General features: G+C 48.3%; 1 protein-coding gene across 1 annotated transcript in view; it reads left to right on the top strand.

The window, feature by feature from the left end:
- LOC311107845 (uncharacterized protein) overlaps positions 1–11684 on the top strand; it is a gene marked incomplete at both ends in the record, with an annotated part of 38094 nt that overhangs the window by 350 nt on the left and 26060 nt on the right. Inside the window, 2 exons of the mRNA XM_084150411.1 lie at positions 1171–1240; positions 1480–1597. Of these exons, the coding sequence (XP_084006537.1) occupies positions 1171–1240; positions 1480–1597 (188 nt within the window). The remainder of the gene's footprint in view (positions 1–1170; positions 1241–1479; positions 1598–11684) is intronic.

Below are 11684 nucleotides of genomic sequence, written 5' to 3'. Positions count from 1 at the left end.
TCCACCACTCTCTCCTCTCCTACTTTCTCCATCTCTCCATCTCTCCCCTCTACCCTCTCCTCTCCTTCTCTCTCCATCTCTCTCCTCTACTCTCTCCTCTCCTCTCTCCATCTCTCTCCTCTACTCTCTCCATCTCTCCCCTCTACCCTCTCCTCTCCTTCTCTCTCCATCTCTCTCCTCTACTCTCTCCTCTCTCCATCTCTCTCCTCTCCTCTCTCCATCTCTCCCCTCTACCCTCTCCTCTCCTTCTCTCTCCATCTCTCTCCTCTACTCTCTCCTCTCTCCATCTCTCTCCTCTCCCCTCTCCTATCCTTCTCTCTCCATCTCTCTCCTCTACTCTCTCTCCTCTCCTCTCTCCATCTCTCCCCTCTACCCTCTCCTCTCATTCTCTCTGCATCCCTCTCCTCTTTTCCCCTATCCTCTCTTCCTCTCTTGTTAAATCTGCATCATATGTCTGGTGGGTTGGATAATCCTTACAGTTTACTGTCACTAAGCCCCTGTCATCATCTCTCCCCCTATTGCCTCGCCACCCCATTTATAGTACACTGTTAATGTGCTGGGAATGAGATGCTCTCTGTCGCTCCCTCTGTCTTCCTCTCTCACCCCTCTTCTCTCTCTCTCTTTCGCTCCACCTCAGCCTCTCTCTTTATCTCTCCATCATTTTTTCCTTTCCTTTCTTTAATATATGCCCCCCCCCCTCCCTCTCTCTCTCTCTCTCTCCCGCTCTCTCTCTGGTTATTTCCTCCCCTGTGTGTTCTCTCGGTGTGTCTGTGCTTAAACGTTATAATCCTCATCACTCTCTATCTCTCTCCCCCATGTGTCTTTTCCCCCTGAAGTGTGTAAATCTTCTTTCCCTCTCTCTTTCTCTCCTCCCATCTCTTTTCTCACAGTACTATATAAATCCTTCTCTCTCCACCTTCCATCCCCTCTCTCTTTCACTCTCTTCACTTTTCACTCTCTTTGGCACTTTCTCCCTTTCTCTCTCCTCCCCCTCTCTCGTCCTAACTTCAGATCTCTCTCACTCTCTTTGGCACTTTCTCCCTTTCTCTCTCCTCCCCCTCTCTCGTCCTAACTTCAGATCTCTCTCACTCTCTCAACTCTTGCCTTTCTCTTTCTCTACCCCTATCCCTCTGTTCTATTAACTCTTTCACTCCCTCGCTCTCTCTACAGGAAGTTGGATGCCTTTATCTACGATGCGGCTGTGTTGAACTACATGGCCAGGAAAGACGAGGGTTGTAAGGTGATGACCAGACAAGTTTGACTTTATTTATTCTATTTATTTACTTCTTTATAGTTTATTATTGTCAGCTAGATAGCGGATTGCTGTCACTTTGTGAACATTGCGTTTGTGAAAATAGCAATACAAAAATGTGATGTATTGCTTGGTTGATTGGTTGAGTGAGGGAGTGAGTAAGTGATTGAGTGAGTGATTAGTTGCTTGCTTGATTGATTGATTGAATTGATGTTTGCTTGTCAAAGGTGATGACCATAGGCTCTGGGAAGGTATTTGCCACCACAGGCTACGGTATCGCCCTGCACAAGAACTCCCGCTGGAAACGCCCCCTCGACCTGGCCCTGCTGCAGCTGGTGGGAGACGGTGAGGACAGGGGAGGAGGGGAGGAGGAAGGAGGGAGGGAGACGGTGAGGACAGGGGAGGAGGAAGGAGGGAGGGAGGGCAAGGATGTAGAGAGTGAGGGGAGACTTGGGGAAGGTCTAAGGGGTGGTAGGGGGTAAAAAGGAGGGGGGAGGAGAAAGTGGGAGATGGAGGTCAAAGGGCAAAGGGTAAGGGATAAGGCAAGACTCCCTACACCTACCCCTTGGTCCTAACCATTTGATGTTTGCAGATCTGTAAGGTCTGGATAGGTATCAGCAGTTTAGTGGTAGAGCTTCCACCATATTGCTTCCACCTTACAGATCTGCGAATATTGGAGGGTTAGGGCCAAGGGGAAGGGGGAGGGAGTGAATTGGGACTGGCTGAGGGAATATGGTGGGGTGCTGTTGGGGGGAGATGGTGATGACTTGTCTGATGGGGCCATAGGAATGAGGGATCTTGAACTGGGGATGGGGGCATAGGAATGAGGGATCTTGAACTGGGGATGGGGCCATAGGAATGAGGGATCTTGAACAGGGGATGGGGCCATAGGAATGAGGGATCTTGAACTGGGGATGGGGGCATAGGAATGAGGGATCTTGAACAGGGGATGGGGCCATAGGAATGAGGTATCTTGAACTGGGGATGGGGCCATAGGAATGAGGGATCTTGAACAGGTGATGGGGCCATAGGAATGAGGGATCTTGAACAGGGGATGGGGCCATAGGAATGAGGGATCTTGAACAGGGGATGGGGCCATAGGAATGAGGGATCTTGAACTGGGGATGGGGGCATAGGAATGAAGGATCTTGAACTGGGGATGGGGGCATAGGAATGAGGGATCTTGAACTGGGGTTGGGGCCATAGGAATGAGGGATCTTGAACAGGGGATGAGGCCTGAGGAATGAGAGATCTTGAACAGGGGATGAGGCCTGAGGAATGAAGGATCTTGAACAGGGGATGAGGCCTGAAGAATGAGGGATGTTGTACTATGGCTTTCAGGCATTAGGAGCAGCACTTCAGACTATTTTTGAGAATCTCTTTTGATATACCTTCCTCTCTTCCTCCTCTCTCTTTTTTCTCTCGCTCTCTTCCATCTGATGAAAGGAAAGATTTAGTTTGTGTGTGTCAGTGTTGTTTGGAGGGATCATCACAACTTGTACTGCGACAGTTTTATAGTCATTACAGATAAGCTGAGGAACAGAGCGAGACAGAGAGACACAAAGAGACAGAGAGAGGGAAGGACAGAAACGGACTGCAAGAAATAATGGATGAAACGGACAGACTGACTAAAACTAAAGGAATAGGAGAGACACACATTTCAGTAGAAATAGAGATGACATAGTGAGCCAGATAATTCAATAATTGAATTCTGATAGGGTGTTATTATAACACTATGTTTGTCCATTGTCTATTTCCAATGTAGGGGATTAGAGAGAAAGAGAGATTTAGCCTGTAATAGAGAGAAAGGCTGTTTTTAGCAGAGGCTGTCAAAACACTAATGCTTAATTGTCATTTTTACAGGCTGCCTCACACAGACACACGCACACAAACACAAACACACACACACACACACACTGTATTGTCTCAATCGGATGCTCCTTGTTTGGCTTTACTCATTTTTTAAATCGGCTTTGCTCATGGCGTGGCGGACAAAGCCCTTTAGCTGCCTCTGGCACACTGCGCTTTAGCTGCTTACACACTGATAATGCCAATTTGGTGCCAAGATCTATTAAATAACATCCTGGGACCACGTGGGAAACAGTCTATGCATGGGAAACGGAGCGTTCAGACCTGCATTAACAGGTTTTATTTGTTGTTGCTTTTATTTATTTGATTTGTTGGTGGAGCATGCCCTTGCTCTTACCTCTGTGTACCTCAGGCTGAACAATGGTGCTGTATGGTGGAGGGCTCTAGGAACAGGAAGTGTTAAGTGAGGATGGATCTGCTAATAGTAAGGTATTATACTGTATGTGGGGATTACTAAAGAAGAGGATTAATTCCTAGAGGATAGGAGATGTTTCTCACATTCACGTTTCCTTAAGGGCCGCTTCTCAACATCCATTCTGACGCTCTGTTCTATACCATTATTCTTCTTATATCAGTTTATGTTATGTCATGTCATAACTTCATTCAGAAGGAGAGATACTGACCGATGATTTGATGAACTGTAATAGTTGTGTCGTTACACACGGCCTCATGTGAGATCTATAGCATCTATCTAAAAAATTTCTGGATAATGATTGCACAATGTGTGACTCTTTGAGATCTTATTGATCTCTCCACAACCAGCACCTCTGCAGTGCACAAAGGTTTCCTTTCTCCTTTTGAGTGTTGCCTACAAGCAGTAGTAGTTTGTATAAGGTTTGGTGAGCGTCTGCTAAATGACGTAAATGTATAAGCAGTAGTTTGCATAGGGTTTGATACAAGCAGTATGAGTTTGTATAAGGTTTGGTATAAGCAGTAGTTTGTATAGGATTTGATACAAGCAGTATTTGTGAAATGTTTGATATAAGCTGTAGTTTGTATATGATTTGAGAAGCAGTTGGTTGTTTTGTCTAGGGTTTGATAGAAACAGGGGATTATATATACTTTGCTGCCCAGGCAGCTACCATGTACCCACACGTCTGTGGACATGTCTGGCATGATGTCACGGGTGGCAGTTTGACAGAATTGCCCCTAGCCTCTACTGCCCATGTTTTCCCTAAAACCGCCTCGTTGGAACATGCCATCTGTGTGGTGACAGCGCCAGCTCTACCTGACCTCACCTGCCAAGTAGGTCAGGCTGGAGCTGGTTGGAGCTGGCTGGAGGCGCGGAGAGAGAAGGCTGCCATCTAAACATAAACAGTCTACAGCTATGGTCTGAAGGAGGGAGAAAAAGGAGAGAGAGAGAGAGAGAGAGAGAGAGAGATAGAGAGAGAGAGAGAGAGAGAGAGAGAGAGAGAGAGAGAGAGAGAGAGAGAGAGAGAGAGCAGAGTCACTCTGAGTCAAGTGGAGAGAAATCCCCAGGGATGAGACAGAGCTTAGAAAATGGGTTTTGTTTGGAGGGACGTGTGTGTGTACCACTATGTCTGCTGTCTACCTGTGGAAGGGGGAAAAGCTTTTCCTATTCCGTGTCATTGTGTATCAATATGGCAGTTAACCATATCAATTTGTCATTGGTGAAGGTCAAGCCTGAACAGACACACTCAAAGTCAAGTGGAAAAAAGGCACAGAAAGCGCATTGGAGCGGTGATTTTTCTAAAGATTCTCGTCTTCTCTTTGAGAAGGCAGCTTTAAACAGGTACCTGTGTCTGTTGTTGCGTTCCAATATGCCCTGGTCCATCTGTTGCTGTAGCTGTGGGCTCTGGCTAAATGGCTAATGATGTTCAACAGAAGTCCCATTAGTCAAATCACAGCTGACTGGGCCGGCATGATTTAAGCAACGACAACATAGGAGGTAGTAGAGAGGTCATTAGAATAGCAGGGTCAGTTCCATTTCAATTCAGTCAGACAATACTATGAGGACTTTTCAACTCCATGGCTTGAATTTCAATTAATATCCCGAAGTGATGCAATTAAAATAGACTTGGCACTATAACCCTGGACAGTAGTAGTAGTAGTAGTAGTAACTGCTGTAGCAACACTGGTGGTTGTTATGATAGTAAAACAGTAGTAGTACTGTAGTGGTTGTTATGATAGTAGAGCAGTAGTAGTAGTGGATGTTATGATAGTAGAGCAGTAGTAGTGGTGGTTGTTATGATAGTAGAGCAGTAGTAGTGGTGGTTGTTATGATAGTAGAACACTAGTAGTAGTGGTGGTTGTTATGATAGTAGAGCAGTAGTAGTGGTGGTTGTTATGATAGTAGAGCAGTAGTAGTAGTGGTTGTTATGATAGTAGAACACTAGTAGTAGTGGTGGTTGTTATGATAGTAGAGCAGTAGTAGTGGTGGTTGTTATGATAGTAGAGCAGTAGTAGTAGTGGTTGTTATGATAGTAGAAAAGTAGTAGTACTGTAGTGGTTGTTATGATAGTAGAGCAGTAGTAGTGGTGGTTGTTATGATAGTAGAACACTAGTAGTAGTGGAGGTTGTTATGATAGTAGAGCAGTAGTAGTGGTGGTTGTTATGATAGTAGAGCAGTAGTAGTGGTGGATGTTATGATAGTAGAACAGTAGTAGTAGTGGTTGTTATGATAGTAGAACAGTAGTAGTGGTTGTTATGATAGTAGAACAGTAGTAGTACTGTAGTGGTTGTTATGATAGTAGAACAGTAGTAGTGGTGGATGTTATGATAGTAGAACAGTAGTAGTGGTTGTTATGATAGTAGAGCAGTAGTAGTGGTGATTGTTATGATAGTATATCAGTAGTAGTAGTGATTGTTATGATAGTAGAGCAGTAGTGGTTGTTATGATAGTAGAGCAGTAGTGGTAGTGGTTGTTATGATAGTAGAACTGTAGTAGTAGTGGTTGTTATGATAGTTTGTTATGATAGTAGAACAGTAGTAGTAGTGGTTGTTATGATAGTATATCAGTAGTAGTACTGGTTGTTATGATAGTAGAACAGTAAGGGTGGTTGTTATGATAGTAGAGCAGTAGTAGTGGTGGTTGTTACGATAGTAGAACTGTAGTAGTAGTGGTTGTTATGATAGTAGAACAGTAGTAGTAAATTTTACATTTTCATTTTAGTCATTTAGCAGACACTCTTATCCAGAGCGACTTACAGTTAGTGAGTGCATACATTATAATTGTTTTATTTTTTCATACTGGCCCCCCGTGGGAATCGAACCCGCAACTCTGGCGTTGCAAACGCCATGCTCTACCAACTGAGCTACATCCCTGCCGGCCATTACCTCCCATACCCTGGACGACGCTGGGCCAATTGTGTGCCGCCCCATGGGTCTCCCGGTCGCGGCCACGACAGAGCCTGGATTCGAACCAGGATCTCTAGTGGCACAGCCTTAGACCACTGCACCACTCGGTTGTTATGATAGTAGAGCAGTAGTAGTGGTGGTTGTTATGATAGTAGAACAGTAGTAGTAGTGGTTGTTATGATAGTAGAGTAGTAGTAGTAGTGGTTGTTATGATAGTAGAGCAGTAGTAGTGCTGGTTGTTATCATAGTAGAGCAGTAGTAGTAGTGGTTGTTATGATAGTAGAGCAGTAGTAGTAGTGGTTGTTATGATAGTAGAGCAGTAAGGGTGGTTGTTATGATAGTAGATCAGTAGTACTGATGTTTGTTATGATAGTAGAGCAGTAGTAGTAGTCGTTGTTATGATAGTAGAACAGTAGTAGTAGTGGTTGTTGTATGACAGTAGAGCAGTAGTAGTGATTGTTATGATAGTATAGCAGTAGTAGTGGTTGTTGTGATAGTAGAGCAGTAGTAGTGGTGGTTGTTATGATAGTAGAACAGTAGTAGTCGTTGTTATGATAGTAGAGCAGTAGTAGTGGTGGTTGGATGGATGGTAGTAGAGCGGTAGTAGTGGTTGTTATGATAGTAGATCAGTAGTAGTGGTGGATGTTATCATAGTAGAGCAGTAGTAGTGGTGATTGTTATGATAGTAGAGCAGTAGTAGTAGTGGTTGTTATGATACTAGAGCAGTAGTAGTAGTGGTTGTTATGATAGTAGAACACTAGTAGTAGTGGTTGTTATGATAGTATATCAGTAGTAGTAACATCCACCACTGTTATGATAGTAGAACAGTAAGGGTGGTTGTTATGATAGTAGAGCAGTGCCCCAGGCGACCACTTAAGTACTCCAGATCAATTCATAAATCTTTATCAAGGCTCCCCTACCTCTGCGGAAGCATAGTTCCCGCTCAGCCCAGTCAAAACTGTTCGCTGCTCTGGCACCCCAATGGTGGAACAAGCTCCCTCACGACGCCAGGACAGCAGAGTCACTCACCACCTTCCGGAGACATTTGAAACCCCACCTCTTTAAGGAATACCTGGGATAGGATAAAGTAATCCTTCTACCCCCACCCCCCCCTTTACTCCAACCCCCCCCCCCCCCCAAAAAAAACAAAAAAAACATTGTAAAGTGGTTATCCCACTGGCTATAAGGTGAATGCACCTATTTGTAAGTCGCTCTGGATAAGAGCGTCTGCTAAATGACGTAAATGTAAAAATGTAATACAATTGAATACACATGAAAGCCTCAGAAAACAAAATACAATCAAAAAATGCCCACATTCAGGCTGGTCGACCCATCGGTGTCATGGGCCTCTCACTCCACCGGGTTACCACCTTAATTTTCTTCCACTCTGCTCACCACTCTCTCTACTCAGCCTAACTAGCTCCACCTGTCCCTGCTCTGCTCTGCTCTAATTACTCTGCCAGCTGCGCTGCATTACCCACTACCTCTCCCAGTATTTAAGGCCCTGTCTTTCAGCTCTCCGGTGTCAGATCGTCTGCAAAGCTCACACCCGGAACCTGTTTGCTCGCGCTTCTGGCTCACCCTGGTTTTGTGACCCCGGACCTGCCTGTTTTTTGGATACTCTTCTGCCTCAGGAGATCCAGACCTGCTTCTGCCATTACGACTCCTGACTACTCTTCAATCCCGGTAACTCTGACCAGCCTTCTGCCTTGCTACTACGTATTTTGGATTTCCCTTGAACTGTACTGCTGCCTTGTTTCATTCCGCCCTGTTGTGTCTGTGTCTCCCCCCCCCAGGACTTCTGGACCACCCACCACCGGCTTCATAGGACGCATCGCTGCCACTGGGGGGGGCACAGACCCAGCACATTGGACGGGATCCCTGTTACCCCTGGAGCCTTCATTCACTCCCTACTTCCCTTTTCCCTTAAGTTTAATAAACTTTCTGGTGTGACGCAATTGTGGTCCTCTGGTCGTCTGTCTGAACCGTGACAGTACGATCTGACCATTATGGACTCAGCGCACACTTTCCCCGACATGGAAACCGATGAGCATGAGCAGCAGTTCCAGCAGCAGCAACAACAACTCGCCATGATCATTCAACTCCTCACCAACCTTACCCCAGCCCGTCTGCCCACCAGCCCTGCCCCCGAGTTACCTGCCCCGGTCATTGCAGCCGCTGCTCCGGAACCCAAGATTGGAAACCCCGAGCGGTTCAACGGCGATTCAACCCAGGTCCGGCCATTCCTGACTAGCTGCCGACTTCAGTTCTCCTTGCAGCCAAGGACCTTCGCCACGGAGGGGGCTAAAGTTGGGTATGCCATCACTCACCTGACGGGCCGAGCTCGACTCTGGGGAACAGCAGAGTTCGAACGTCAAACCCCCGCATGTGCAACCTTCGACCTGTTTGCTGAGGAGATGCTGAAGGTGTTTGACCTGGATTCACCCACCGCAGAGGCGTCTCGTGAACTGTTCAGTATTCGACAAGGCAGACGTACAGTCGCAGACCATTCCATCGACTTCCGAACCCTGGCTAGACGAAGTTCTTGGAACACACCATCGTTGGTGGACGCGTTCTTCCATAGTTTGGCTGACTATATCAAGGACGAGTTGGTCTCCCATGAACTGCCTTCCACTCTTGATGAAGCCATCGCACTGACTGTCAGGATCGACAGAAGGATACAGACCCGTCGTCGTGAGAGGGGGCGCCAAGGTCCACCTACTACCGGCATTCGGAGAGATCCGACTGGGCTCCTGTCATCTACTGCCACTCACCCAGGTCAGCTTGATCAGTCTGAGCCTATGGAGATTGGGCGAGCCTCTCTCACTCCTGCAGAGCGCCAGCGCCGCTTCACCTCAAACCTCTGCCTCTATTGTGGAGGTGATGGACATCGTGTGGTAACCTGCCCTTTAAAGGGCCGAAGCTCACCGGGCATAGGGGGAGTCCGGTTGAGTTCAATGACCATCCAGTCCTCCGACCGCAAACCCCTGCTGCAAGTTCACCTCCGCCTCTCTGACTCAACTCACACCCTGGCTGCTCTGGTGGATTCTGGCGCCGAAGCCAACATAATGGACATCAAGCTGGCACGCCAACTGGGACTGGAGAACCTCCGTTTGACACCTCCTATTCCTGCCCGGGCACTGGACGGACACTTACTCGGATCGGTCACTCATGTCACGGCCCCGGTCTCGATGGGTCTGTCCGGAAACCATCAAGAAACTATCCAGTTTCACCTGCTCCCCTCTCCAGGCCAACCCCTCATCCTGGGTTACCCATGGCTCCGCCGGCACAACCCTCAGCTCGACTGGGTGACCGGGGTGATCAGGGAGTGGGGAGAGGACTGCCACCGAACCTGCCTGCTTGCTGCCGCACTACCCCCTCGGCCAGTACCTACTAACTCCGCTCCTGACCTCTCCAATGTCCCAGAATGCTACCATGGTCTCAGAGAGGTGTTTAACAAAGCAAGAGCCACATCTCTGCCCCCTCACCGACCGTACGACTGTGCCATCGACCTCCTCCCTGGAACAGCTCCTCCAAAGGGTCGTCTTTATTCGTTGTCTGCTCCTGAAAGAAAGTCCATGGAGGACTACATCAATGGCTCTCTGTCCGCAGGATTAATCCGTTCATCTTCATCTCCTGCTGGTGCTGGCTTCTTCTTTGTGGGGAAGAAGGACGGATCTCTTCGCCCCTGCATCGACTACAGGGGACTCAACGACATCACAGTGAAAAACCGTTACCCTCTGCCTCTGCTCACCTCTGCTTTTGAGTTGCTCCAGGGAGCCACTGTTTTTACCAAGTTGGATCTCAGAAACGCTTACCACCTAGTGCGGATCCGGGAGGGAGATGAATGGAAAACCGCATTCAATACACCAACAGGCCACTACGAGTATCTGGTTATGCCTTTTGGCCTCACCAATGCTCCTGCTGTGTTCCAGGCTCTAGTGAATGATGTACTGCGGGACATGTTAAACAAGTTTGTCTTCGTTTACCTGGATGACATCTTAATCTACTCCAGAAACCTGTCTGAACACACCCGCCATGTCCAGCAAGTCCTTCATCGTCTTCTGGAGAATTCCCTCTACGCCAAGGCAGAGAAATGTGAGTTTCACGTCAAGACAGTGGCCTTCCTGGGGTACATAGTGGCAGAGGGAAGTATCCAAATGGATCCTGCCAAAGTATCAGCAGTCACTTCATGGCCAGTTCCGGAGAACAGAAAGAAGCTGCAACAGTTTCTGGGGTTTGCTAACTTCTATAGGAAGTTTATCCGGAACTACAGTACCGTTGCTGCCCCTCTCACTGCTCTAACCAGCACCAAGCAACCCTTCACCTGGACCCCAGCAGCCGACAAAGCCTTCAGTACCCTCAAGGTGAGGTTCACCTCCGCTCCCATCCTCCAGATGCCTGATGTGGACCGGCAATTCATTGTGGAGGTGGACGCCTCGGATGTGGGAGTTGGTGCTGTGATTTCTCAGTGGGCTGCGGAGGATAGGAAGCTCCATCCCTGTGCCTTTTTCTCACGTCGGTTGTCCCCCTCTGAGTGCAATTACGACATAGGGAACCGTGAGCTGCTGGCTGTGAAGCTTGCCTTGGAGGAGTGGCGTCACTGGCTGGAGGGGTCCACCATTCCATTTCTCGTTTGGACCGATCATAAGAACTTGGAGTACATCCGCACGGCCAAACGGTTGAACTCCAGGCAGTCCCGCTGGGCCCTGTTCTTCACCAGGTTTAATTTCACTCTGTCATACCGGCCTGGATCACGCAACACCAAGCCAGACGCCCTCTCCCGTCAATTCCAGAAGGATGACACCCCCTCCAAGGACCCTGTGTCGATTCTGCCAAGTCCCTGCATCGTTGCAGCTCTGACCTGGGCTGTTGAGGAACAGGTGCTGGAGGCTCTCCGTAACCAGCCAGGTCCCAGCACTTGCCCAGCTGACCGCCTTTTTGTCCCCGAAGACCTGAGGTCCCAGGTCGTTCAGTGGGGACATGACTCCCGCCTAGCTTGTCACCCTGGCTCCACCCGCACTTACAACCTGCTCGCCCAGAGGTTCTGGTGGCCCTCTCTGAGGAAGGATGTACGGGAATTCGTCCAAGCCTGCCCCATCTGCAACCAACACAAGTCGTCCTGCCAGCCCCCAGCCGGATTGCTGCAGCCCCTGCCTGTGCCCAGACGTCCCTGGTCTCACATCGCCCTTGACTTTGTCACGGGGCTGCCCCCTTCAAGTGGCATGACCGTCATTCTCACCAT

This window comes from Coregonus lavaretus (genome assembly GCF_964263955.1).
Source record: "Coregonus lavaretus genome assembly, chromosome: 3".
Taxonomy (NCBI): domain Eukaryota; kingdom Metazoa; phylum Chordata; class Actinopteri; order Salmoniformes; family Salmonidae; genus Coregonus; species Coregonus lavaretus.
Note: the sequence above shows the minus strand (reverse complement) of the source record. Positions and strands in the feature narration are given on the sequence as shown.